The sequence below is a fragment of the Aegilops tauschii genome, chromosome 5, assembly GCF_002575655.3.
Source record: "Aegilops tauschii subsp. strangulata cultivar AL8/78 chromosome 5, Aet v6.0, whole genome shotgun sequence".
In the NCBI taxonomy this organism is placed as follows: domain Eukaryota; kingdom Viridiplantae; phylum Streptophyta; class Magnoliopsida; order Poales; family Poaceae; genus Aegilops; species Aegilops tauschii.
In genome coordinates, this window is record NC_053039.3 from 556,739,077 (window position 1) to 556,766,691 (window position 27,615).

The 27,615-nt window shown below is 44.4% G+C and overlaps 4 protein-coding genes across 5 annotated transcripts; 2 read left to right on the plus strand and 2 right to left on the minus strand.

Moving 5' to 3' along the window:
- Positions 1 to 327: 327 nt before the first annotated feature.
- Positions 328 to 7,074, minus strand: LOC109734021 (acyl-CoA-binding domain-containing protein 6). The gene is made up of 17 exons (XM_020293233.4): positions 6,662 to 7,074; positions 6,495 to 6,565; positions 6,182 to 6,245; positions 6,027 to 6,101; positions 5,671 to 5,880; positions 5,475 to 5,552; positions 5,020 to 5,130; positions 4,872 to 4,938; positions 4,701 to 4,762; positions 3,738 to 3,877; positions 3,128 to 3,254; positions 2,934 to 3,048; positions 1,868 to 1,956; positions 1,707 to 1,790; positions 1,473 to 1,625; positions 1,069 to 1,224; positions 328 to 765 (listed from the first exon to the last, which is right to left on the minus strand). The coding sequence occupies exons 1-17, from the start codon at positions 6,803 to 6,805 to the stop codon at positions 502 to 504; spliced, it is 2,010 nt and encodes a 669-aa protein (XP_020148822.1). The 5' UTR covers positions 6,806 to 7,074; the 3' UTR covers positions 328 to 501.
- Positions 7,075 to 10,024: 2,950 nt separating this feature from the next.
- On the plus strand, positions 10,025 to 17,330 carry LOC109734020 (protein GLUTELIN PRECURSOR ACCUMULATION 3). Of its 2 annotated transcripts, XM_040391188.3 has the most exons (17): positions 10,025 to 10,040; positions 10,074 to 10,233; positions 10,328 to 10,425; positions 10,554 to 10,692; positions 10,779 to 10,807; positions 10,935 to 11,031; positions 11,116 to 11,171; positions 11,291 to 11,398; positions 12,088 to 12,144; positions 12,828 to 12,919; positions 13,541 to 13,625; positions 14,227 to 14,379; positions 15,620 to 15,714; positions 15,840 to 16,022; positions 16,111 to 16,214; positions 16,757 to 16,826; positions 16,930 to 17,330. In XM_040391188.3, exons 2-17 carry the CDS (start codon positions 10,148 to 10,150, stop codon positions 16,987 to 16,989), a joined length of 1,512 nt encoding a protein of 503 aa, XP_040247122.1. In that variant the 5' UTR covers positions 10,025 to 10,040; positions 10,074 to 10,147; the 3' UTR covers positions 16,990 to 17,330. The 2 variants fall into 2 exon arrangements, with proteins under 2 accessions (XP_040247122.1, XP_020148821.1); XM_020293232.4 differs by having other exon boundaries at positions 10,037 to 10,233.
- A 1,758-nt stretch (positions 17,331 to 19,088) lies between these two features.
- Positions 19,089 to 21,592, plus strand: LOC109734019 (ferredoxin-3, chloroplastic). Its single transcript, XM_040391189.3, has 2 exons — positions 19,089 to 19,271; positions 20,920 to 21,592. Exon 2 carries the CDS (start codon positions 20,928 to 20,930, stop codon positions 21,387 to 21,389), a length of 462 nt encoding a protein of 153 aa, XP_040247123.1. The 5' UTR covers positions 19,089 to 19,271; positions 20,920 to 20,927; the 3' UTR covers positions 21,390 to 21,592.
- Positions 21,593 to 22,850: 1,258 nt separating this feature from the next.
- On the minus strand, positions 22,851 to 26,679 carry LOC109734018 (actin-3). The gene is made up of 5 exons (XM_020293230.4): positions 26,371 to 26,679; positions 24,714 to 24,777; positions 24,237 to 24,630; positions 23,527 to 24,140; positions 22,851 to 23,295 (listed from the first exon to the last, which is right to left on the minus strand). The coding sequence occupies exons 2-5, from the start codon at positions 24,771 to 24,773 to the stop codon at positions 23,230 to 23,232; spliced, it is 1,134 nt and encodes a 377-aa protein (XP_020148819.1). The 5' UTR covers positions 24,774 to 24,777; positions 26,371 to 26,679; the 3' UTR covers positions 22,851 to 23,229.
- Between the last annotated feature and the right edge of the window lie 936 nt (positions 26,680 to 27,615).

Below are 27,615 nucleotides of genomic sequence, written 5' to 3' on the forward strand. Positions count from 1 at the left end.
ATATTCAAGGGCACCGTTATTGAAGCAGAGTTCCAAATTGCCTGAAAAGAATCATACTCCATTCGCTCGTGGTCACTCTGGCCATGGACATGTATATATAGTCCAAGAGAAAGTTAACAATTCAAGTAAAAGAATAAGTGAAAAGAAAAAACCGACAACTTCAATGTGAGGACCCTGATGATAAGAGCGGACCAGTGAGAATTTTATGCAGAAACACAAACATTCAAATGAAATTGCGTATTTACCAGATAACTAATGCTCGATCATCGCAAGGAAACACACACATAGATTATTGCTTGGTCCTCAAATGAAATAGAGAAGAAGAAATTGCCGGGCGGACAAATCATCAAATGGCAAGTAGTAGTACGTTTGTCTGTAGAATAGAATTAATGTAGAGTACAAGCAAGTATACCAACTGATCGCTGCCTGTGTATATATAGTATATATGTATGGGGCTAAAGAAGGAGAAAGAAGCATGAATGAATGAATTTGCCTGCCCTATCACGACGACTCGGAATCATCATCGTCTGGAGGGGTTCCGACAAGCCAGCCCCACACGCCGCCCGAGCCAGCTTGCTTCTTCTGCTTGGCGTCCAGCGCCGCCTGCTCCTGCTCGGAAGCCGCCTTCTGCCTACGAAGGAGCTCCACCTCCCTCTCCAGTGCATCCAGACTCTGAAGCTTTTGCCGCAGCTCCGCCACGTCCACCTCCAGTTTGAAACATCTCGACTGCTCAGCGGCAAGTTGCCCACGGACAGCTTGAAGTTCCTACACGGTTTTACATACATAGATGCGCAAAAATAAGGATCCACACAGTACAAGTGGTTTACTGGTTTAGACTTCTCTTATTTATTGTGCATATACAAACTAAAACTCATAGCTTGATTGATTCAAAGACAGTATATGCAGGACAAAAGGACAGACAAACTAACTATGCCGTACGTAGGGGCAGAAATTGAGCAACTGGAAGATACTCCCTCCGTCCCATAATATAAGAACGTTTTTGACACTACATTAGTGTCAAAAACGTTCTTATATTATGGGACGGAGGGAGTAGAAAACAAGACTCGCCTTTGTCAGCTCAGCATTTCTGGCCTCTGCTTCAGTTATCTCTTCCTTAAGCTGTACAGTTTGCAGTCCTTCCCTGTTAAGGGTTGCCTCTAGTTCGTCTTTCTCAGCTTTAAGGGCTGCCAAAAGTTGTTCATTTGCTTCATCATTTCTGTTTTTCTGAAACACAGCACAACACAATGACGTATAAAGTCAGTTTCAAGTACATCTTCCAAATAACAGAAAGTTGTATCAAATAATGTTGAATGTGCATATGTACCCAAAAAAAATAGCTGCACCCTCTAGTTTAAATGTGTACAAACGGCATTTCTACAGTAACCCAGATTCAACAAATGCTTTCTGCTGTATTCAAGTTAGGTCAAAATAGGCAGCTCCAGGTAGTTCCAGATATTAGAGAGAAACATTACCGAATCAGCATTGTCCATGGCAATCTCCCGTATCTTCCCATCTTGAGAAATTTCAACCTCAGGTTCCAGCACCCTAGACGTACTATCTGAGGTGGGTTGGTCCTTTGTGCTCGACTGCAAATCTAACTTTACACTAAGTTTAAGAGCATACACCTGTCCAGCAGAGTAAAACAAAAGATTGAAATTTTGAAAGCGATTTCCAGGCATATAGATGATTAATAAAATGCCAGTCACCTCATTGCTGTACCGTCCATTGTATCCTCCAAAAGAAATGAGATAATCTTCTCCACTATAATTGCTATACAATAAAGTCATGCCCTAAAAATAATAGGATGTAAATGTTACCAACCAAAAGAAAATCATTTCAACATTAACAAATTGCTCAAGAGGAATACCTCACTGGCAAGAGGAACACGTCCTTCTACAGTGCTAACAACCGACCATGCCAGAGTTGACATGTTAAGCACAAGTGTTTCGGAGACACCTGCAAGGACAAATGCATGAGATCACTAAATGCAAACATAAATCAAAATAAACTAAAGGTAAACTTAAAATTGACGGCCCGAAAACGCTGCCTAACTGCAACAGAAGTGTTGACTTGACAAGAACCTGATGTTAACAAAGATGAGTGATAACTTAAGCGCAAAGATGTGTGTTATCTTAATCCTCTTAAAGGAAAATAATAAGACAATACAATTTGCATTAACAAAGATGTGTGTTATCTTAATCCTCTTAAAGGAAAATAATAAGACAATACAATTTGCATTTCAAGACGACAAGTGCTTGAGCCACTGCTTTGTGGATTTGAATGAGATTTTGCAGAATACTTTCTGAGGTTATGTGACATTGTGATTTCTCAACATAATGTGAGAAACCATCTCGTAAGTGAGGGACCAAGTTGCAAGCCAATACCTAAATTCAGCATATTCAACTGCTGCGTTAGTTTTGAGGTGCACAAGGAATTGTCTTGGTTCTATATGCAGGGAATGTTTAAGGAAACTGTGCCTCCCATAACTCTTCGCAGCACCTCCAATTAGCACTTAACAAATTAAACTGGGGAAATTATCTCAGGAAGTAAAAAACTACTAGTAATATGAACATATAAATATAGACTGAAAGCCATAAAGATTTCTCCAAGAAAACACCGATACTTCCAGCAACTAGCGTATCTGTTGGTTCTTGCTTTTGTTGGAATCATGGATAAGAAGACAGAAGCTAATGGACTGCACTGACTAAATATATGGTAAATGGCTTGATGTTTAATTGTTAACATATTTTTTATATTGTTTTCAACAATAGTCAAACGTATCCTCGTATTGGCGCTTTTCAGAAATGACGTATTTACGTATCTGTATCACCCCGATACTGATATGTGTATCCGTATTGAGGCAATCTAGGGTTTTTCTAATATCGTACGATAAGAGCCGGAACGTACATAAGATCAGGCACTTAAAAACCTACCGCTTTTGTTATTGCCACCACCAACAATGTACCAATTCTCTCCAACAGTTGCACCTGCGTGACCAGCTCGTGGGCTTGGAATCGGGCCCTGCTGTTTGGGTCTTGACCATTCCATCTGTGATTCTAACATTAGAACTTAACAATCACAGGCAATGAATTAATCTTCAGAGTCCCAGCAAGAAATTTGTTCTTACCGTCTGCAAATCAAGGACATGTAGGTCATTAAAACATGTCGCATGAGATCCGCCGCCAAAAATTAGAAGATAGCGGTCAGCATGGCAAGCAGCAACATGGTCTGATCTAGGAGCAGGAGGGGTGCCTCTAAAACATAAAGCAAACATTAGAATACATTGAATCCAGAAATACGGTAATATCAAGTTCGGTGTCCGAACAAGATTCAAATTTCACATCCAATATATGCCTTCTCTGTTTTTCCCTTTCATTCCATTTGTCTCTTTCAATCAATTTAGTAATTCTATCAGTCCCATCTAATTGAGAATAAATATGTAGTAAACCAGTAATAATCCAACTAAGCGCTTCAGTTCAGAACTATTTAACATGAAGAGTAATCTAGTTGAACAGCTTTTAAGGTAAGTTTAAGGAGCATCTCACTAGGAAAAGAAGCTTCAATCATAATAAAATAACTTGAAAGGCAACAAATGCACACGATGACCTACGTGTTCCAACTAAATTCAGTAGCACTTAACAGTAGTTCAGATACGATGAAGCTAACAATGTCACCAAATGAACAGTACATATCACAAAGATTATGCGTGAGAGATCTATAGAGATTCCAGTACTCACATTGCATCCACATCATCCCATGTCATGGTTTCAAGATCAAGAATGTGCAAATCATTCAAAAGACATCGCTTTGCATCTTCGCCACCGAACACGACTAGAGTTGTTCCAACAAGAGTCACTGACTGACCTCCACGAGAAACCTGCAGCAGATGAAATTCGCATAAGTAATATACTTTAAATAACTAATTAGCCAATATAGTATTTAGCAAGATTTTGTATCATTCATTCACTTAAGGGTGTTTGTGTCATCTCAGCAAGCACCGGAGAATTATTGCAACAATAAAACTAGACATGGCCATGAACTTAGTATTATACTCCGGATTTTGGTGCAAAATATAAAATGCCCTCACTTAGTATCATAAATGGACCGAGTCAAAATATTTCTTGTAAACATGATACATATATTTTGATGATGTGAAAGATGGCCTCAAGTTTGATACTGGTACCGCTAACACTGAACAAAAACTACCGCATAAGCTACGAATGAATTGGTCACCCCCAAAAATTGTATACATCTATGCAACTATATGCAATATGTTTCATAATTCCAAAGCTGAGAGCATGCTCTTTGGACTATGTTGCAGATTGCAAGTATTCAGCTTGAACGAATCGAAGACTTCTCTGGACTTGGCCACAAAGTTAAAAGAACATGAGCTGAAGGCTATTATAATGATCAATCCAAGTTCATAGTTGCAAGAGAAAATTAGAACTGCACATAACTCAACACTCTTGAACCTTAACTATACCACATATAATAGTGTGTTAGCCCTTACTTAAGGCACAGCATACTTTGTTAAACTAAAGTAAACTCTCGGAACAAATAAGGTATATGCCAATTGAAGAAACCATTAAGACATGCTTATCAAAGGACAGTGAAACAATAAACAAATATGTCATTCCAATTATAACTGATATAATAGGACAAGAGAGATCAGAGATCTATGGGTTGAAGAAAATTATTACCGGTGGTTTTCCGTAAGTCTTGACAATCGACCAGGTACAAGTATGTGGATCAAATTCCTTCACTAGCATAAAAACACCAAAAACATAGTAACAACATCAACAAATATTCACAGATGTTAGATATGATTACATCACAGCGCTATGCAGACTGAAAAGTGACTTTTAGCAAACCTGTAATGCTGTCAGATGGATCTTTTGTATGCCCAGCAACAGAGAAGAATTTGTTACCGCATGATATCTACAAAGTGGTAGTGGGGGATTAGCATCAGGTGAAAGATACTCATTAGCGGGAGCTATTACATATTTGTGTAAAATTTACCAAAGAATGGCCAGCACATGGAGAGACTTGTGCTGTTTTAGCTGAATCTGATGTTCCTGCTTGCAATTTGGCATCAACCTTGGACCAAGTCAAACTCTTCAGATCCAAAACCTGCGGTTGGCACAAATTGTGGCAAAGAAAAACAAGAAGCATTGAGTCGGTGTTACTTAATTCTGTAGAAAAAACTATCGTTGTCCCCATGCATTGTTACAACATACTCACAGGGCATGCTTCAGCACCGAACGAATATTACGTAAGATCATCTAGCTTAGGGATTATGAATAAAAATGAATCGCTAATTCTGAGAGCAGTGTGTACAGAAAAAACATTTGGTTAAGGATGATTTGGTGACAAATGTGCGACAAAATTTGTTCATATGCCTCCATGTCCAAGCTAACAAAAAATTAGAACGCATACATATGACATGCTGCATTATCACATTTAGCTTCACCAACCTGAAGGTCACTAAGATAACGCCCATTGTGGTTTCCACCAAATATATACATTTTGTCTTGTAGTACAGTTGCCCCATGCTGCAGCAGCCAAAATTCACATCAATGCTACAAAAGTAAATATAGCAAACAGAAACAAAAGATAGGGTAATAACCCTACAAGTTTGAAAATAAAGAGGCAAGGGAACACATGGCTCACCTCATAGCGGGGTTTAGGCCGCTGGCCGCTAACAGACAATGCAGTCCATTCCTCGTGAGCACTGACAGTACTAAGACCTTCCAGAATAACAACTTTGTCTTGTGTCTCCACTGAACTTCCGTTTTCAGAAATGGTTTTGGGTTCTGGAATTGATGATGTTCCAGTTCCATTTGTCAAAGCCGGTACGATGTCCGGCTCTTCCTTTGGTTTCTTGTAAAACGAAATACAGATAATTTATTGATAAACCAAAAAGTTCAAGGATATATAAGGTGGATTCAGAATACTCAGGCAAACAACAGAGAAGCAACATATACTTGGGATATATGTACCCAAATACATTATCTGATGTGACTTACATGCATTTCAATATCTACTACAGGCTGAGGGTTGATGAACTCAGGGATTCTAGAGTACCATCCAGGATCTTCCTCCTGCCACCATAACATCAATGTGTCAATACAACACTAGCGCAGATGCAACACACTGAAGAGCAACATGTAACTAGCCATACCTCCAGTATTTTGACAAAGAGACGCATCGCCTCTGCGGACGGCATGCTTCCAAGCCCATGCCAGCTGAAAACACAAGAGTATGACTAAGCAAGCAGCAACAATTCAAGTGCGCGCACATGGCAATTGCTAAATTGGTGTTCACTGAGCATCTATCTATATCGATAGATAATTGTTCCAAAAGGCCAAACCACGAAACTAGCGAGGAGTTGCGGCATATATAGGAAATTGTACTATCTAGCTAGGAGTTGCGGCCTTTGCGGCAGCATGGCGTAAGCTCGATGGAAGCCGGGAGTCGGGCTCGGCGACACCAACCTCGTCCATTTGCTCTGCTCCACGGGGCTCCACGCCCTGGGCTTGGGCACGTTGCAGGGCCCGACCGTCGCCTGCGCCGAAACGAAAACCACGAGGTCAGTCGCCGCCAACCCGAATTCCCGATCCCTGATCCCCGCCATTTCGGCGGGCCTAGCCTAGGTCGTCACCTGCTGGTGGAGGCCGTAGAGGAGGAGGGCGACGTCGTTCTGGAAGCGGGAGATGGCGGCGGTGGAGGGGGCGCCGGCGCCGAAGCCGGCGTAGGCCGCGGCGGCGTAGAAGCGGTCGGGGTAGGCGATGCCGGAGCTGGCCATGGCCCTGCTGGATCTCCCTCGTCGAGATCTCCCGCCGACCGTCGCGCCGGCGCCGGCTGGAGGCGGGCGGGCGGCGGCTAGGGTTCGCTGCGGGCAGCCCCGCCTCAGCTTATTCGCCGCCGGGTGGGGGGAATGGGAGCGGGGGTCAGCGGCGCGGGGATGGGAGTGGGGAGGGGGTCTCCGGAGATCTGGAGGGAGACGGCGATCCGACGCTCGCTTCGTTGGCGTGGCGGGGCGGGCCGAGGCGACGCTCCTTTAACGCGGCCGCCGAGGTGGACGGGGGAGGCCACGTGGGCGTGACACGTTGGTCGAATGACGTGGTGGTGCAGAGTCGCCGGGGTTGCTTGCTCGCTCGCTGGCGCCAGGGCCGTTGGAAATACTACCTTACAAGCACGTGTAAAAGAATCGACTAAGAGAATTTTATAGAAATACTAAATGAAAAGTTTCTTTGGAGTTCTTTGGTTTGTGGGAATGGGTTTGATATTCCTATGTAGGAATCAACCGTTCACAATTCAAAGGAGAACAAATATTAGCTTGACTCAATGAAAAAAAAAATCATATCATATGCATCAAATAACATCTCTCTTTTTTTTTACATGGATAAAAGGATTGTATTACTCAAGAGCACAAGAGTTCATCTGTACACAAACTAGGGATGTTACCAGGTCCAGAGCGGAGCCAAACCACAGTACGGTCCTCCGTTCTATCAAAGTTTGCTAACACATGACTAACATTATTTTGTTTCCAGAAATACGAGTAACACAACACTTCCTATTACCCAGAAGATTTTTAACCTCCGCAACCACCATAGCATGCTTGGATCAATTCAGACCAGTCGCCTTAATCATCTGTGCTGCCTATCAGTTGTCACACTCAAAAACAATGGAAAATATCATATCCTATGCCTCAAATAACATATATTTTTCTATAACGTGTCATCTCGCTTTCTATGATTTTCCTATTCGTATAATATTCATATCCTATGAACCAAAGGAGGTCTAAGCTCTACTATAGTTTGTGTGAGTTAAAATCGAAAGTCCCCAACTAACACCTGCATTGAAGATGCTAGGTACTATTTGCTAGTTCTTCCATCAATTCACTCGAGGAGGATTCATGATACAATCTGAGGTCTAGGTACAAGCAGAAGCGTGCAAAACGGGAAGAAGCAGGGTAGTGTTGACAGCTAGGTGGGAGTAGGTAGTCATTGTCCTTTCCGTTTCGTGATCGATTTTCCATGACGATTGCCTTGGATCATGAGCTTCTTATGTTGCCGCAAGCATGTTCATCCACTCCGGACCAGCGACTCTGGTGTTGCTTCTTCTATCTCTTGCGATGACCTTGGGCCTTATTTGATGATGGGTCGGGCTGCTCTTGGGCTTCACATCCAGTAGCGGTAGTGGTGCTAACACTCTGTCCTTCTTGCGTTTTGGCTTGTCCACAAGCCGCAGCACATGGGAACCAGGCTTGCAATTATTCATGGTCTCACCGGGTGGAATTCGTGTGATAACCAGACCGACGCACCAAAACTTGTTCTATAACTCAATTAGTTTAACTTTGTGTCGAATGTCGGTTGCACATGGATCTCAAATTGGGTCGTGTCTAAAGGTGGAGATTTTTCTTTTTTTTTGAAAAGGAGGAAAACCACCGGCCGGTGTGTTTGGTAGGGTGTATGAAGAGTGCATGAGCCCAAGAGTTCCCTTCTCGACCCACTTTTGGGTGTTTGGTAGAGTGTATGGAGGGTGCATGAGTCCACACTAGCTTAGCACAAATACACTAGGAGCATGCATGAAGAGGGGTGTTGAGTTGAGCATGCATGAAGAGGGAACAACTATGCTGAGATGAGAATGCAACCAAACACACCCGCATCTCTTGATGCATGGAGATGGGGAGGCAAAGACACCTGGTTTCAGAGTTTTGGAGTTGCGAGACGTGAAAATCGGATGGAAAAACAAAGCCTCAGGCAAATCGATCTGTAAGGGACTTGGCCAATACGAGCTCAAACATGGAAAAAGGCCCAAAATACCCGAAAGACAATTCGTGGCAAGCACGTTGGGCCGTAGAACTTTGCACATACGGCTTTAGCTTGATGTAAACTTGCTTGCCCACTTTAAAACTGTGATGTGGTATGTTTTGCTAGCCTAATGTTTCATACACATATGAGCTTGTAACAAGTGTTGCTCGACCAGTCACTCCTTTAACGCCGCCCGAGGTGGACGAGGGGTGGCCACGTGGACATGACACATGGGTCGAGTGACGTGGTGGCGGAGAATCGTCCAGAAAGTAAAACATCGGTCTTTTATGTTGGAGAAGTGAGCCTAGACCTTGGTAGTGGCTATAATAATTGTGACTAAGCTCTATAGCTCGCGCAAGCTTAAAATTTAAATCCCAACTAACACCTAAGTATGTCGAATAAAACTTCAGATGAGATGAACGATGAGAGAAAATTAAAGTGTTACTTCAAATGACTAAATTCAGATATGGTAGCATGGTAGGGTTCAAGTTGCTCACACCAGGCATATTAAACACATTTGATTATTCGAGGGTTTTCTCGTTGAGTGTGACGATTTAAGTTGTGCGCTTCCGTGAATCATGGACCGCACATCCTTGCTTTTCGAAATGTTAGTAGCAACATTGTCATATTGCATGTCGTATTTGATTACATCATCTCATGAGGTTAGATATGAGGAAACCCTTGCCATGAACTTTCATTTAGAGTAATCTACAGAAATAATTACGGGATTTCTTCATAGAACTAGAACGATATTAGATGGACATAGCATGTTGCACGAAGTAGAATTTTCTAGCTTAAACTCTTATAATACTTCTTTGAAATAAAGAGGCCGTCCATGATTTGTCTCCTTAATTTCCGCAGAAACAACCTATGATCGATCATCCCCACTATTCAAAAAATCACACGGTAATCATGCACACCATGGCGTTCAGGATTCACTCATTCCTTCAACTTCAATATTGTCCTCCCTTTTCGCCCGTTGATGAGAACCAATGGCACATTTTAGATCACTTGAAATAAAAAATTGTCGATACATCAGCCTCCATCTTCTCCCCCCTCTCTCAAAATCGGCCACTCAACTGTAAATGTAGATTTTGGTTCGGTTTGAAAGTTTGATTTGAATATAGCCGGCCACGTCAGCAGCGGGGTCTTCCTAGGTGGCGGTGTGAAAAGTCAGCTGGCACAGGCCGGGCACAGTGGCCCACCGTCAGAAGGGGAACGAAGGCTTCAAAAAAAAAAGAAAGAAGGGGAACGAAGGGGTCTACACGCCGCTGCTCCCCCGTTCCGGCGACGCGACGGCCGCCGACCGCGCCACCGGGGGTGGAGGAGGGATGATGCAGCAGCTGCAGCCGACGCGGATGCACTGGGCGAGGGCCGTCCCCTCCGACTTCGGCGGCCAAGCCCCCGCCCCTCGCAGGTAACCGATCTCGGCCCCGCCGTCCTTCGCCGCCGATCTCTCGCTCCCCCGATCCTCTCCGGCCTGAAAACTGAGCCGGCGCATATCCCCGCAGCGGGCACACGGCGGTCGCCATCGGCGGGTCCAAGGTCGTCGTCTTCGGCGGGTTCGCCGACAAGCGCTTCCTCGCCGACATCGCCGTCTACGACGTCGGTAAATCCCGCCCCCACCACTCGCTTCGCCTGCGCCGCCCGCGGAAGCTCAGCTCCACCCGAATGGGAGTCGGCTCTCTGCTCTGCCACTGTCTAATTAAACTCGCGTGCCCGATCCCCTTGTCGCAGAGAACAGGCTATGGTACACGCCGGAGTGCAGCGGCAGCGGCCCGGACGGGCAGCCAGGCCCCAGCCCGAGGGCCTTCCACGTCGCCGTGGTCATCGACTGCAACATGTTTATCTTCGGCGGCCGCTCCGGGGGCAAGAGGTTCGCCATTGCGCACAGCCCTCTGTCTATTAGAGTTTGCAGCCTGTCATTGTCCCTTGTTTACGGTTCCGGTGTCTGCCTCGCAGGTTAGGTGACTTCTGGATGCTCGACACCGGTAAAGCCCTCCGTTCCGTCGACCCTTTCTAGAATCCCCTGTTATGCTCGTTTTGTTTCAAATTGTACCAGGGATTCAGCGACCACTAAGCACTCTCAATATGTCTCGGTGCTTCTTTTGCGTTCAGACATTTGGCAGTGGTCGGAGATGACTGGCTTTGGCGATTTGCCATCTCCCCGGGAGTTTGCTGCCGCATCAGCCATAGGAAACAGAAAAATTGTCATGTAAGTGATTTGTTCCCTACAAGCTTCACCCATCATTACCGTGCCTCATCACCTGTGAATAAGATGTTGTTCATCCTTGTTCAGGTATGGTGGTTGGGATGGCAAAAAGTGGCTGTCTGATGTATATGTCATGGACACAAGTGAGCTCACAGCTCCCTTTATTCAAGCTGTGATGAGCATTGAATGTATTTTGTTGAATAAGTTGATCATTCATTATTTTACTTTTGTTATAATCTTTTATGTATTTTCTGTTGGATAGTGTCACTTGAGTGGACAGAACTAGCAGTTACTGGATCAGCGCCACCTCCAAGATGCGGACATTCTGCCACTATGATTGAGAAGAGGCTGCTTATATTTGGAGGCAGAGGTATTGCCATTCCTTAATTTGGTTCTTCTTGGGCTCTGTCAAAGCTCATGTTAGCTTAGATGACTGGCTAAGTCTCATTTCATATGTTGCAACAAGCCAGTAGTACTCCTCATGCCTTCCTGGTCCAACCTTGAAAAGCTGGCTGACACTAGAAAATATAATTCTGATTTATTTTGTAAATAGCCACCAAACATAAAAGATGATTGAAACTAAAGTGCTTTGTTGCACTTGAATAACTTCAACATTGAAAGTTTTAAGAGCAGTGCCAGTATCAACCCCTTTTTCTAATGAAAACTGCAAGGGAGGCCCCGACAAACATAACAAATAGGAAGCCAAATTGGAGTTCATGGGGACTCGAACCAGGTGGTGGGATTGTACATCCACTCCCACCCAAGTGAGCTAGGCTCTTTTCCTCAGCACCAACCCTTTATTGTCATTTAGTTAGTCTATGTGTATTACGGATTATTTATTGATTATTTATATTTTTCCCTGAATAATTGTTAATTTCTGAAGAGCTATTATGTAACTGTTCCGCGCGATTCGATTTGCTTGTAGGTTTCCTGCTGGGTATCAGACTATTCCTGAGTATAATTTTTAGTGCACTGACAATTTGGATGATATAGTGAGTTGCATAACTTTTTTGTCTAAAAAATCCTACCCCTGACTACTTTATATCTTCCTTCCAACAGGTGGAACTGGGCCGATAATGGGTGATCTCTGGGCTTTAAAGGGTATCACTGAAGAAGGTATCTCTTCCTATTTGTTGTTTAAAGGCTTTAAAGATCTTAATTGATGAGTACATCAGTACATGAACAAAACTCGTAGTGCACTTAGAACTTCTTGTCTAGACAGTTAGTGGAACTATTGCACGTACGACATTTCCTGGTCCGATCTGGGTAGGATGCAAGATCCAGTGGTGTGCTGCTTTGGTTCCACCCCACGGTTGGTTTGATCTGGTGTGTCGGACAAGGATCGGACGGAACATGTCATATGTATAGCAGGACTCTTTATGCAAATATGTGTCATGATCGGTGGAGGTTACATAGCTGTGTTTATAATATTTACATATACATATTAAGGACACTATCCAGTGTATTGTATTCACATCTTCTTTGTCTTGTATGTCCACTCCTGCTTTTTTGAAGGAAATGGAGTTTGAGATGGCTCATTGGTATTATTTTGCTATCCTATTCCACTGAGGGATGTGGGGGTTCACCTTTTTTTTAATATATACTTCACATGCTTATTTATACAGAGTTTGTTCTCATTTAGCCCTTTTGCAGTGGTTATCGCACAGTTGTTTGCGTTTTAGTATGAAGTTGTGTTTCTTAGTTGATTTAAGTAATGGTTCACTGCAAATCGAAGCTAGAGATTACTGCAATATTTGTAAATTTGCTATTACTGAACCTGGTATTGTTGATTTTGGGAGATAATGAGACACCAGGATGGACACAATTAAAGCTGCCAGGTCAATCTCCCTCTGCACGATGTGGCCATTCAGTGACTTCTGGTGGACCTTATGTATGCAATCTGAAACCTTGATGTTTTTTTCTCCAACTGCCTAAGTATTAACAGCTGATATCTCTGTTGTGTCTATCACATATTTGGAAGGTTGATTTCACTTGATTATTCTGTTAGAATCAATATTAATCTTGGGTACCTATTAATCATCGGGTTGTTTGCTATCATGTCAAGCTTCTATTCAGCAAAGCTTAATGTCCTATGAACGTGCATATAATGGCCCTCGGGCGTACTTTTGTTGGATAGACAATTAAATAAACTTTGTTTTGTCTTCTGTGGAAAATTATTTGTTAATATTTAGTATCCACTTATATATGAGTTTGTGTGATGCATTAGCTTTGATTTAAACTTCGCTCTGGTCTGGTGAAACAAGGCTTAGCTACCAAACCTTTGCTCCCTTGTTTTTAGTTACATAATAGGAAGTTTATTTAGTGATCTAGAAATAATAATAAAAGCATTCTTTTCTTGGAACCTGAAACAAAAAGTCTATTACAATTTACAGCTAGAATTAATGTATCAGAAAAGAATTTCCTCTTTGGGGCTTATCTTAGGTTTTCTCGTCCAGTTTCGGTTATCCCATAACATTACTAACAACATATAGATCTTGGATCTTTCTGTCAGCTCTTGCTATTTGGTGGACATGGAACTGGCGGTTGGCTAAGTAGATATGATGTGTACTACAACGAATGTGTTATTTTAGACAGGGGTAAGCTCAAATGATATTTTTTCCTGCACATCCACTTTGGGGGCATTGAGCATGAGTTTGCATTTTGTTATCAACTGAACACACCAAATCTTGTTATCGTATTATTGACATAGATGGTTCTCTGAAACAAAATACCGCGTCCTGGTAATTAAATTTAAAATGTGATTCCATAATTAACCAGCTTAGCCCAAACCCAAAATTATCTAGCTTGTTTAGTACTATGAATTTGCTGAAACACTACAGACAGCTAGGATAAATGCCATGCGTCCACTCATTCTGCACAGGTGCATCATATGTCTATGCTGTCCTGGGTGGCACATGCAGCATGTGTCCACTCCAGATCTGCGTGTGTTTGTGCATACAGGTGTAGGTAATGATATATGTAAAATCTATAACATCCAAAATGTCATCTCAGACGGATTGGCCTGTTTCTTACGACTAGAACTTTGTACGTGTTAACAAACATCTTGACCATTTTGTTTACTGTTCTTGCTTTGATTTGTCTTCCTTTAATTACTGTTCTTTTGTTAGAGCAACCAGCATCGCGTATGAATTTTCGGCATTGTATCTATTTTTGCTAACTAATACTTTGGTATCCCAGTCTCTGTTCAATGGAAGCGCTTACCAACAAGTAATGAGCCACCCCCTCCTCGGGCATATCATTCTATGACTTGCATAGGGCCTCGGTTTCTTTTATTTGGTGGCTTTGATGGAAAGAATACCTTTGGCGATTTGTGGTGGCTTGTTCCTGAAGGTATATTAGTATCACATCTGAAAAAAAAGAATATATATTGATATCTTGGAGATTTGAAGTTTTAATTTGTATCGTGCAAACAGCAAACCGTAAAAGCTTTTAGAAGCAATATTATATGTTATCATATGTTGGCCTGTGGTTTGACCTATAATCTAGTTATTACACTCAACAGATGCCATATTTTCTACTCCATCAGTATCATATAGGTAGGTGTTGTTTTAGCTGTATGCACAGATAACTAAGAATAAATCAATTTATTGTCTTTAAGCAGATTACTGAAGTTTATCAGTTAGCATATTGGTAGAGTACTTCAAGAAGTGACATATGTTTCCCCTACTAACGGTGTACATATCCATCTCTGTAGCATCGTATAAATAAGTAATCAATAGGGGCATTTGGTGGATAATGTTACCTACAAAGAACTATAATGCTTATACTTGCTAAGATAATGCCTCGACTATATGTACCAGTTACCGATTAAGACAGTAATATGTTTAAATTAAGCTGGCTATTGCACAATGTGTTAAATCTACAGGACCAGTGAATTGTACTAACCCTTAGGGATGGAAGATGAACATAACTTGGGTTGCTAGTACTTGTATAAGCAGCCAATGTGCTGCACACTTCACACAGGCAAACCAAATTGTTTTAGTTAATCGAAGAGATTTCTCCCCCGGCATCTGCATCCAGTGATACACACGATGAACCAATAAAGATATTGGTCCTTGAAACTTCAAGAAATAGACTTGGAATAAGATGCTTGCAGGGTTTTGTGGACCACTCATGCTTAGATACTTGAGTTCTTACATGTGTCAGTACTAAATTATAAGAATACGGTGAAATATGTAGAGCTGTTAGTGTTGACTCATATTCTGCCAGTCAATACCCAATTAACCCTTAGCGTCCACACATTCTCCAGTAATGACTGGTGAATGGTGAGAAGAATTTTGTCGATTTACAAAACTGCCAAGGAAAAGGAATTCATCTGACTCAGTTCAGTTATTGATATTATTTGCTACTTATAACTAGAGGTGTTGGAAATTGCTAGAGCTTATGGTTATATGCATAATTATGACTAGCAGTTATTGTTTATGTTTGCATCTGTTTCCTTTTCTGATTGTAGCCAAACACTAGCTAGATATTTTCCTTTGCTGTGTAAACTCTTCTGATCTACACTCTGTAATGCTTAATGGAGAAAGATAATCTCTGCTTCTATAAACTCTGCACGATTGATGTTCAGATGATCCTATTGCCAAGCGGGACTTGGTTCCTAGTGTTGGTTCAGACAGCAACCATAGCACTGTGACTGGTGATGCCCAACAGTCTGCATTGAAGGTATGTTTGCATACACCTGAAGTTCAGAAGATCTTTGTGGGGAGTAAAATGAGAATCAATGTCGATTTTTTTTGTGGCATTAGAATTTAGAACCTTGCAATCACTAAAGAATATGATTATTGCAGGAATCAGAATCACAATCTGATGAATCTCCGATGTTGGAGTTGGCCAAACGATTGGGGATTCCACTTTATGTAGAACCTTCAGCAAGTTTTGTTGACGAAATCAACGATAAAGAACTAATGGAATTATCATCTAGGCTCATTGGTGAATCACTTCCTACCACCGACCAGCTTGCATGTATTCAGGTGCTGATATCTTTCCTTTTCTGCGATCCTTTGAAATTGTGTTGGCTTCCAAGGAAATGGGACATTATTGTATATATATGATGTACAGGCACTTCGTGATCATTGGAGAAGTTCTCCATCCAGCTCAATACAGCTCCAGGAGCTAGGCCCTCTGCTGAGGGACTATCAACGTCTCATTATTCGCCGCTTTGTGTATGGTTTCATTCCTCCATCCCCCCTCTGCGTTATTATTTACACATTTTAAGCATTCAGTTCTACATAAAATCAAGAAACAATACGGTGAAACAATGACACGACTTTGCAGATAGTTCCATCTCTGGTCTATTATTATTCTCTTCTTGTCATGATAATAATTTCAACTGCTAGATATTAATCCATTCATCCATTTTGTTGTCTTTTGCACACACAATGAACTGGAATTATGCAAAACAAAATGTTGCCAGTTCATCACGTGGATTATGTGTTTTATCATGTAACTAAAGGCATGTTTTCATGTCATTTATACTTAATTCAAAAGGAAAAGCGAAAAACAATCGAAAGTGGAATATGCCTTTTTTTCAGTCAGACTAGTGGACTTACTGGCTAAAATTTGAGTACGGCTGTACGGGCAACCCAGCCATGGTCAGAGCTTGTTATATCTGAAGAAACGATAGCACAGGAACTAATAATTGTCAAAGTCTTGCCATGAGTATTTCGCATTGACTATTTTCATTCCCATCACTAAATGGATGCAGGGAAAGCCCATCCCCGGCATTCCTTGAAAGGGAAGATCGCCGCCTCTTCCATTTGAAAAATGCCTCGCAGGTATATGAGCTCCACGGGCGACATCTACTCCTCATTGTCCGAAGCATGCTCATTTACCAGTTTCTCCTACTTACCAGTGCTTTGTATTTCTTATACACTTCAGTTGCGCATGGATGACATCCCCATCTTGCTGGGCGAGTATAGAACTCTGCTTTCCACCTGAGAGAGGGGCACACAACTATTTTGCCTGGTTGGTGCTTCTGGGCTAAAACCATTGTGCTACGACCATCGGTTATCTGCTTCTGTGGTTTCCGATGCGCAGGGCGAGAAGGACGATGGCCCAACCACCTAGGCCCCAGGGCAAGCAAACAGACCGTTGATGAGCAAAATTGATGAGGAAATGTTGTATTTGGGAAATGCATAGAAAACAAATGCCATGATCTATAATGGTTGTATTTTGATGTACAAGCTAGAATCTTCTTTTATTTTCTTGGATGTACAAATGTAATTTTAAAATTTTCAAAATAAAGAGCTCCATGGAGCTACGGAACAAGTTAATTCTCATCCACCATCTTTTTTACATATGCGATCACATGTTTGTCACGGTGTTGGACAGAAGATACAACGATACTTATCATAGACTTCACATCGACCAAAAGAGAATAGTGTATTTTCTAGATCCACACCACCGTTGACTTGTAGGTTCAAAAACTTGGATCGTGTTTTTTAATTCTAGTGAGGTTGCAAAATTGACATCTATTTACAGCTCATTTGGTGACAGTCGGGTCCAAAAGATTCATGATCCACCACAACGTCTGAAGCTCAGGTCATATTAGGTTGATGAAGGTTACTCAAAAAAGAAAGTTGATGAATAAATTTGCCACAACTAATCTAGGCAAACTGTGTTTGCCCCCAAAAAGTGCGGAGAACAAAACGCCCGCCACAAGTGTGACAAAGATTTGGCAAAAATTGAAGTCTTATGATAAGTGACAGATTCAGGATTTGAGCATGGCCAGAGCTAAACTCTAATGACCAAAAGCATTTGGGTTTATACTCACCATAACATATGCATCTATTTTTGAACATTGAAATTAATTGCAAAACGCTTAACATGCAACAAAAAAAGAGAAAGCATAAAATGCATATAAACAATGAGATAAATCCGAAGTTAAAAAAAACAATGAGACAAATCCGTACTCGGGCAGGCAACTCCCCCCTCTGACTCCAAAAGGAGGGCCTATAAATGTTCTCTCAAGTTAAATGGCCAACAATTATGGCATCAATTTAGTATCATTATATACAAAATAAATTATTCTCATGATATTTTTGTAATGTTGTTATTGATGGTTTCCCTATAAACCTGGTCAAACTCTCCATCATTTGATTTCAAGCAAAATTTATAAGCCTTTTTTTAGGGGGGGTGCGAAATTAGGAAATGTTTGGAGTTAAGAGGCTTTAAGAATAAAAGGCAAACAATCAACTAGAACCAAACTAGACATCGCTTAACATAAGGACAACGACATCGGAATGTAGAGTTAGAGGCTTCCACAACGGTTTGCGCCCCCACATCGACATAAGTGGTGGCATAGGGATGCAAGCTGCGGCCTGCTAATCCCACGAAAACAGCCAATTAGTTCGCATCCGACCAAAAAACAACACCAAGTTTGTTTTGATGTTGGCCGCGTGTCCACCCCGCTCGCCTCCTTAAAGGAGCATTAAGATAAGGCGGAGTCATGAGAGACATTAGTGCGGGTTATCCGTAATCTACATAGGTGAGGACCCCCTGTTACAACCACGAAAACGAAATTTCACCCATGTCCATCTACAACATGCTCACCATACATACTCCCTCCGTGGACCCGAATTAGTTGTTTTAGATTTGTCTAGATACACCCAGTAATATATACAACCAACAAAGTGCGGCAAGCCCTAACCAGAACGAGGACGAGACAAGCAAATATCAAAAGTGTTTTTGCGAGATGCATGGTGAGAGATTGTAGCCGACGAGAAATTTCTTTCGTGTGCAATCGTAGCGCAGGTATAAAAAGAACCTATGAAATGCAGGCGTACGGAGAAAACAAAGCACGTGGAGTGACTAAAACTCTTCCAATAAAAAAAAGATGTACCTACCGGGGGGCTCCAGAACCTTCCTGGAGGAGGAATGAATGAATGTGGGCCGAAACTGGAAACCGGCCAGACCAGACCCAGCGCCGCACCCCCGGGTTCGTTCGTTCGCAGCCGCCGCGGGGGGCAAACCCGTCATTTCGTCCGCATCTTTTCTGCCGGTTTTTTTTTTCAACGAGAAAACGGCGACCGCTGCCAGGGCAGGCAAGGGCACTCGCCATTCCGCCTATTAAAAGGTGGCCGCCGCCGCCGCCCACCCCCACCACAGACACAGAGAACACACGCAAGGAGGAGGAGGCAAGGGAAGCCGCCGCCGCCGCCGCCGCCGCCGCCGCCGCCGCCGCCCCCGCCCCGTCCCTCCTCGCCGGCCCGCCGCCACAGGTAGCAAGCAGCTGTCCCGATCTGTTCTCTTCCTTCTCTGTTTTTCCCCTCTTGTTTCACTTCCTTCTGGCGGCGGCGTGCGAACCCTACCCAGCCAGTTCTCCGGGACAGGACGGGACGGGACGGGCGCCGGAATCTCCGCCCGGCTCGCCGCCGATCTGCTCTGCTTTGCGTTGAGTAGCGGCCTGGTTATCCCCCCGGAATCTCCAACCCCACCCGCGCGCCTCGTTAAGTCCGCCCGTGTCGCATGCTCAGCCCGAGCCCTCAACAGGGACGGGCAGGGGATCTCGTCGTTTCCTCCCTCCATCCGGGGAACAAAGGGGTGGGGGGTGGGGTGGAAATGGAACACGCGCTCCGGTTTTCGTCGTCGTCGCCGTGAGCACGCAGGTTTTGGGGATTCTGTCTGGGTTTAGATATGTATGTATGTATGTATGTAGTACTATGTAGGTAGGTGAACAAACCCAACATTTCAGTTTACCCATGCCCCGATTCGACGAATTATTTGTTTGCCGTCGCTCAGGGTTTTGGATTTTGATGATACTAGAGTAGATGGTCATGGCGGGCGGCCCTGGTAGGAAAGGAAGGGAGGCTGGTTTTCTCTTCATTTACCTGTGTGTGTGTGTGTGTCCGGGAGCTTCGAGTGAATGGCAGGGATGCAGTGCTTGCCTTTCTCATATTGCTCCGGAGAGTGACTCCGGCCTTGTACTGGAGGGGGGTGCTGGCTTGTCCTCACTTTTCCCTCCTTGGTTAACATACCGTTGGCTTATATCAGCATCCCGACTCGTGTTTGGTCTTAAAACCCGCTGTTTGTCACGCAAATAATGTGTGTGTGTGTGTGTGTGATGTTCCAGTGTTAGTGTTGGATAGCATGTTGGACGATGCAGTCCGACACAATAGGCGCACAATAAGCATGACCTCTTACGTTTTTCTTCTCCTATTATTAGAGTTTGGACAAACATGAAATTGTTTGCTCTATTAAGCAGTTCATGTTTTGCGTGCTGTGTCCTGGAGCTTCGAGTGAAGAGCAGGGTTGCAATGCCTGCCTTTCTCATACTGCTCCAAAAGTAATTATGGCCTTCTCACCAAGGGAGTGGATGGCCTGTCCCCATTTCTCTTTGTTGGTAAAGATACCGTTGGCATATATCAGCACAACATTTTCATACAAAATTAAGAAGGTTGATTTAGGTCCAGGCGGGTATCTTTTTTTCACAATAGAGCCTTTCTGTTTCCTGTGTCCCTGGTCTGGGTGTCAATCGTTTATCATGAAATTAGTTGTTATCTTGAGCAAGCAACAAAGGGGCGTTGATGTTGCGTATTTTGTCCTGGAGCTTCGAGTGAAGGGCAGGAGTGCAATGCCTGCCTTTCTCATACTGCTCCAGAGAGTAACCGTGGCCTTCTCATGGAGAGAATGATGGTTTATCCCCATTTTTTTCCTTGGTAAAGATACCATCGCCGTATATCACTAGCTCTTTGTGTTTGACCTTAATCTGTTCATGTGGAAAACAATGGGTGCTTTTCCAGTGCTAGTGGTAGGATAGCATCCGACCCAATGCATAACTTGTTGTGTGCTGAATAATTGGTTGCATTAGATAGTGAGAATTTCAGTTCTATTTTTTGTTACCTTTACTGACTTGATTCTTTGGGTCAGGTTTCAAGATGTCAACCTGCACGTTTGCGACCTCCTGCGTGCTCTTGGGCAATGCTCGGACAACCGATGTCCCCCAGAAAGCGCTCAAGAGCCGTGTGAGCTTCCTTGGCCGAGGCGCGCTGCAGCTGCCGAGCCTGAGGTCCTCCTCAAAGAAGAAGCTGGATGTCTCAGCGGCGGCCACGTACAAGGTGAAGCTGGTGACCCCGGAAGGGGAGGAGCACGAGTTTGAGGCGCCGGACGACGCCTACATCCTGGACTCGGCGGAGACGGCGGGGGTGGAGCTGCCCTACTCGTGCCGGGCGGGGGCATGCTCGACCTGCGCGGGCAAGATCGAGGCGGGCGCGGTGGACCAGTCGGACGGGTCGTTCCTGGACGACGCGCAGCAGGAGGAGGGCTACGTGCTGACGTGCGTCGCCTACCCCAAGTCGGACTGCGTCATCCACACCCACAAGGAGGGCGACCTGTATTAGGGGTCTCACCTCTGGCTCCCCCGGTTGTGTTGAGTAGAACCTTGATGCTCTGTAAAACCAATCTTGATGGTTGTTTATCCCCTGCCTGCCTGCCTGTGTGCTTTGGTCGTTAGTCGGATTGTTGGGTGAACCCACCCATGGAGATGGAGATGGAGATGGAGGAGAATGAGAAATAAGGGACTAAAATGCAGTTTCATGGTTTTTGCGTGGTCGTCTTTGCGCCGTTGGTTTTCCGCCGGTTCGTTTGACATGCTTGCTGTTCGTTTGTGTGCCTGCCTCTTGGTTGCTTCCTAGCTTTTGAAACAAAACTGGTTTGCTCGTGTAGCTGCTGATGTCTAGTAGTGTTGGTTAATCTGAATGCCGCATCTCAAGATGTGTCTGCCAAGAATGGCATCTCAGCATGTGAAAGTGGTTGGGGATGCTGATGATCCTCCTTTTGTTTTTGTTTCTTGGACGGCGTTTCATTGGTAGTCCAGGTTTCTTTTTTTGAATTCTGGCTGTCTCAACCATTGACGCATTCAGTTTAGTTTGGTGGCCGGCCGAGAGAGAGAGAGAGAGAGAGAGAGAGAGAGAGAGAGAGAGAGAGAGATCCTCCGCTTGATACCTTCTCTCTTGTTCCTTGGCTCTGACTGAGAGGGCGAGCCAGTTCTTCATTGGAGGCACCTCTCCTAGTCTCTATCCCAAGTTCCACAGTCCTTTTTGCGTTTGTTCTTGGGTGTTCACTCGGTTTCCCCTAATTAAATGGGCGCTGTTCGGTTTTTGCGTCCGATTTTCCTAATTATACATTGGACAATATTTCTTTCTTTTAGGGAAAGTCACTATGGCTAATTTTATTAATCATCAGATAACGGATACATCAGACTAAGATAATAAAACTCAAGAGGCTCATCAACCCAAATCAAACACGTGGTTGCGGCATAGCCTCGCTACAATTACAGCAACTCCGAGAGAACCAAGTTGCTAGGACACAAATATCAACATAATAATAAGGCATGAGCTACAATATTGGCATTCCTATTAAGTAGGAGTACAATAACTCCGAGAGAACCAAGTTGCCTGGACACAAATATCAACATAATATGGAGCAGCTGCCATCGAGGAAAAACCGCCCGTTTATCCAGCTGAGTATACATCGGATCATCTTTCTTCTTAACGAACTGCAGGAAACCCCTGTCCTCGCATGAGGTTCTCAAAAAGAAATCATTGGAGGCGACAAAAACACAGGCGCAAAGCATCAAAGCAGATGGATGGGGATATAATATTCCACAAAAGCCTCCGGGGGTTCAGTGGCACACATTTCGCATAAACATCATACATACATACATACTGCCACCAGCGCTCGCAATGGAAGGAGGCACTAATACTTTCTAGGAAACTTCCCTTTTCTTCTTGCATATATTATAAAAAAAATAGCAAGCCGAAATAGACCGGTGACCAGCCTTGCTGACCAAAGCAACCAAATAAAGGTATAATAGTAATTCCACACCGATCCAATATACTTAATGGAAGAAAATAATTATACATACACACCCAGCGTCCTGCACTCTGCAGCCACACAACAGCCCAAGCCCAAACCCGAAACCGGTGCGTCGGTCCTCCTCCGCGCGCACCGGCTAAATATCAACCAACATAGTAGCATATCACTGAGAACAAGCGGCATCTTCTGTATATAAGTGATAATACAGGACCTACTTTTCCTTCATCCACAAGGTAATGCTAAAGCATCCGCGAAAACGGCCGCACAAGAAGCTCGGGGAGTACTTCAATGGAGGGGGAGTCGGATACAAGCTCAATCATAGGAAAAGTGCAGAGAGACACGGAGTAAGACACGGCCCAAGGCTTAGAAGCACTTGCGGTGGACGATCGAGGGGCCAGATTCATCGTACTCTCCCTTGGATATCCACATCTGCAAAAGTTAAAGGGATCAGGGGTACTTTCTTTTTTGATAACATCAGGGGTACTTTCTTCATAAGCTGGAAACACAAGTAATACTTTGCTTTGTAGGAAAAGATTAATTTGCTGTCTGGTTGGTTCATGTAATAAGATGTTAATAGAGATAAGGAAAAAAAACAATGTATCTTTTTCCCCAGAATAAGATGGTACACACCCTGACAAAACAAAAAGGTCGCGTAAGTACCTGCTGGAATGTGCTGAGGGAGGCAAGGATGGAGCCACCGATCCAGACACTGTACTTCCTCTCTGGAGGCGCCACGACCTTAATCTTCATGCTGCTCGGCGCGAGGGCGGTGATCTCCTTGCTCATCCTGTCTGCAATGCCGGGGAACATGGTCGTCCCTCCACTGAGCACAATGTTGCCGTACAGGTCCTTCCTGATATCCACGTCGCACTTCATGATGGAGTTGTAGGTGGTCTCGTGGATCCCAGGAGCCTCCATGCCGATCAGCGAGGGCTGGAACAGCACCTCCGGGCACCTGAACCTCTCGGCGCCGATCGTGATGACCTGCCCGTCAGGCAGTTCGTAGCTCTTCTCGACGGATGAGCTGCTCTTGGCGGTCTCCAGCTCCTGCTCGTAGTCAAGGGCGACATAGGCGAGCTTCTCCTTTATATCTCTTACGATTTCCCGCTCAGCGGTTGTAGTGAAGGAATAACCCCTTTCTGTGAGGATCTTCATCAGGGAGTCGGTCAGATCACGGCCCGCAAGATCCAGCCGGAGAATAGCATGAGGAAGTGCATATCCCTCGTAGATAGGCACAGTATGGCTCACACCATCACCAGAATCAAGCACAATACCTGCACAGACATCGCACGTTCAGGTCATACAATGACTGATGAAGGGATATAAGCATAGATAAACCCATCTTGAGTAGGGAGAAAATGGACACGTACCGGTTGTACGACCACTTGCATATAGAGAAAGAACAGCTTGAATAGCCACATACATAGCTGGGGCATTGAATGTCTCGAACATGATTTGGGTCATCTTCTCTCTGTTTGCCTTTGGGTTCAGAGGAGCTTCTGTCAGCAAAACTGGATGTTCTTCAGGGGCAACACGCAGCTCATTGTAGAAGGTGTGATGCCAGATTTTCTCCATGTCATCCCAGTTGCTCACAATGCCATGCTCAATAGGGTATTTCAAGGTCAGGATACCCCTTTTTGATTGCGCTTCATCACCCACATAGGCATCTTTTTGGCCCATTCCAACCATGACACCTGTGTGCCGAGGGCGGCCAACTATACTAGGGAAAACTGCTCTTGGGGCATCATCACCAGCAAAACCAGCCTACAGGAATGAGGTGTTTATTTTCCGAACAACTAATTTTCTGTGCTTAAAATTTGAATGAAACAGAGGGGTGAGCATCGAACCTTGACCATTCCAGTGCCATTGTCACACACAAGTGGCTGGATGTCCTCGCCGTCAGCCATTGGTCTGCACAAGACAATTGAAAACCTTCTCAATCATTTACTTGTTACATCACATATTCACTGCTAGGTATCTTGCTAATAAGAATTACATCGATGAGCACAAAAACACATAACTAACTGAATCATTTTAAGGAGCTGTCAATTTATCTCTACCTGATGTGCTCATCAACCTTATTCAAATATGTAACTAAAGCAATGTTTCTGGTAATAACACAATAAGGAGAAACTACAGCTGTATTTAGCAAAGTGTACCTCTAGCTTTAAGGCTCTAAGCATAGCAGGTATTTTCATCACTAATGAGGTTAGTGGATAGAAGTAGGCTGGCAAAACTAATCAAAACTTCAATCACATTAATGGCCATTTATGCTTAATAAAAATAATAAAGAGAGCAATAAGCTGTCCTTCCAGGCAGGCATGCTCTACCCATGTGCAACTATGCCTACCAAAGTTGAAAAAAAAAACTATAGCTGTACTGGATCACAATTATTGCTGTTGCTGGACATCCAGCCTAGTACTAGTTATAAATCAACATTTTTAGTCATCCAGCCTAGTACTAGTTATAAATCAACATTTTTAGTCATCCAGCCTAGTACTAGCTATAAATCAACATTTTTAGTCATCCAGCCTAGTACTAGCTATAAATCAACATTTTTAGTCATCAAACACGATTTACATTGTTTTTTGCACTATTAAGAAGTAAGAACCACGCACTGAGGTTCTGTGCCGAGCTATTCAATTAAAGCCATTATGATATGATGTGATTAACAAATACTACCTCTGTAAAGAAATATAAGAGAGTTTAGTTTAGTTTAATGGATAAAAGTAGGCTGGCAAAACTAATCAAAATATCAGACAGATATACTGATTAAGCTAAAAATTGGTGCGTTTCGTAAGACATGAACCATTGTAAGATCACGAGATCAGAGTATACACAATCAAACATCATACATAGCAATCTTAAAAGCCACTAGAATGATGATGTGCACATCTAGCATTTAGATCGCACATTTCGTAATCATGTTCGAGAGATACCATCTCACTTGAAATGATCTCCCCAAGTTATTTGGTTTATGAGTATTCGGGTGAGATTTATTTTAGATTTGGACAGATCCTAGCCCAGTCATCTCATCTTACACAGAAGACAGTTGATGCCAAACCCATTTTTATGATTGAACTCTGGTATGGACACTTGGTTTCCCCTTGGATCAAGGGGGCCACCTCCCCAATTTAGACAATAATACTCCGGTAGCCTAACAGATCCCATCGGGCCAAAGCAAAAGCTAGAACACTTGGACACTCTGTGCTTGCACCACGCTGCGTCAAGCTTAACACCCAACGCAACAGCCACTAGCTGGACCAGCGACTGAAGGAGGAGCAGCCATTTCGCAGTGACTAACGAAACCACCAGCCGCCGACGGGGCCGGAGGACCGCCGGATCGGCCGGACCCGCCCGCGCGCACGGGCAGATCCACCGGCAGCGCCGCGACACGAGACCCCCCAAACACAGCATGCTCCGCGGCCAGATCCGCGCCGCCACGGAGCGGCGAGCGAGGGGTTCGGGGAAGCGTGACGGGAGGGAGGGAGGGAGGGATCGAACCTTGGGGACCGGAGGAGGAGGCGGAACGGAGCGGAGCTCGCTGGCGAGGAAGGCGGAGACGGAGGCGTGGAAAGTGGCCGTGTCGTGCGCTGCGTGCGTTGGCGTTGGGTTTGGGTGCGTCGAGTTAAATACAGGATCTGTGCTGTGCTGTGGGTGTGGTGTGGTGTTCGCCGTTACGGATTTTCGAATTGAGTCGAAGATCTGGAGGACACGATCACACGAGGAGCTATAATGGTGGGATCTCCGACGGATCTGCCCGCGCACAAGATCTGCAGCTGCCAACGCACGTTCTCTCCCCCCATCTCATCTACCTGTCCCCAATCACAACTTTCTCTTATGGCAACATCAAAACCCTTATAATGTGTGAACCAATCTACAGTTGGATGGCTAGGAGGACAATGGTGGTATCCTAGCTCGTCAGAGTTCAAATCCTAGACTAGACTTTACATTGGTGTCCGCATTATTCTTGGATTTATTTTAGGCTTCCGGCGATGTTCGTTCAGTGGGAGGAGACGTTCCCGTTGACTGCGAGGCGTCTGCGGTGACTTCCTGAAATCTTAAGATGCTATGCCGGCTCTGTCTCTCGAAGGCGCTCGTAGGGATAGGGTGTGAGTGCGTACGTTCATAGGGATGCGTGTACATGAGCGACTTTCATTGTACTGTGTTAAAAAAATGCTCGTAAATGTCAAGAAAGCGCCGACCCAGGTACTTTTTGTCATCCAACACCGTTTTGCCGTCCAGCGCCGCGACATGGCCGATCGAGATGGTCGCCGTCACGCCGGAGCCGAAGGACCCGTCGGTGGCACGCAACAGCCGCTGCCGCAAACAGAAAATTGGGAGGACACTTTGGCAGCGGACAGTCACTCGGTACCTCCTTCGCCAAAGCGTGTGGCCCGGCGGGTGCCGTTCATGCAATCGCCGATGCAATTGTATTTGCTATACTACTACGACGCCCAACAGCTCGGTTTGCAGCAGGAGTCTGCGTCCACCGTCACTGCTGGCCATCAAGTGTCGTTCAGCCTTGACCTCAACAGGGACTACACCTTCGCGGATGCCGACTATGCCTACCTCACCCTTAGGTGCCCAGTCTTTGTTTGCCGGAATGTCTCAACCAGGCGTGACGATGAATGAGGAGGAGGCAATGATAAACATGATCCACGATAGCGGCGGACATCAAGATGGGAAGGTGGAGGACTCCCGGCCAGGGCCGGACACCTAACAGACACACACCCAAATACTGGACAC

Coding starts and splice junctions, on each gene's coding strand:
- LOC109734019 (XM_040391189.3), top strand. CDS start 20,928: ATGTCAACCTGCACGTTTGCGACCTCCTGCGTGCTCTTGGGCAATGCT.
- LOC109734021 (XM_020293233.4), bottom strand. CDS start 6,805: ATGGCCAGCTCCGGCATCGCCTACCCCGACCGCTTCTACGCCGCCGCG. Junction 6,566..6,661: donor TCTACGGCCTCCACCAGCAG/GTGACGACCTAG, acceptor GTTTCGGCGCAG/GCGACGGTCGGGCCCTGCAA. Junction 5,553..5,670: donor GGCCTAAACCCCGCTATGAG/GTGAGCCATGTG, acceptor TGGCTGCTGCAG/CATGGGGCAACTGTACTACA.
- LOC109734020 (XM_040391188.3), top strand. CDS start 10,148: ATGATGCAGCAGCTGCAGCCGACGCGGATGCACTGGGCGAGGGCCGTC. Junction 12,145..12,827: donor AAAGGGTATCACTGAAGAAG/GTATCTCTTCCT, acceptor TGATTTTGGGAG/ATAATGAGACACCAGGATGG. Junction 14,380..15,619: donor GTGGTGGCTTGTTCCTGAAG/GTATATTAGTAT, acceptor ATTGATGTTCAG/ATGATCCTATTGCCAAGCGG.
- LOC109734018 (XM_020293230.4), bottom strand. CDS start 24,773: ATGGCTGACGGCGAGGACATCCAGCCACTTGTGTGTGACAATGGCACT. Junction 24,631..24,713: donor ATGGCACTGGAATGGTCAAG/GTTCGATGCTCA, acceptor TCATTCCTGTAG/GCTGGTTTTGCTGGTGATGA. Junction 24,141..24,236: donor TGCAAGTGGTCGTACAACCG/GTACGTGTCCAT, acceptor ATGTCTGTGCAG/GTATTGTGCTTGATTCTGGT.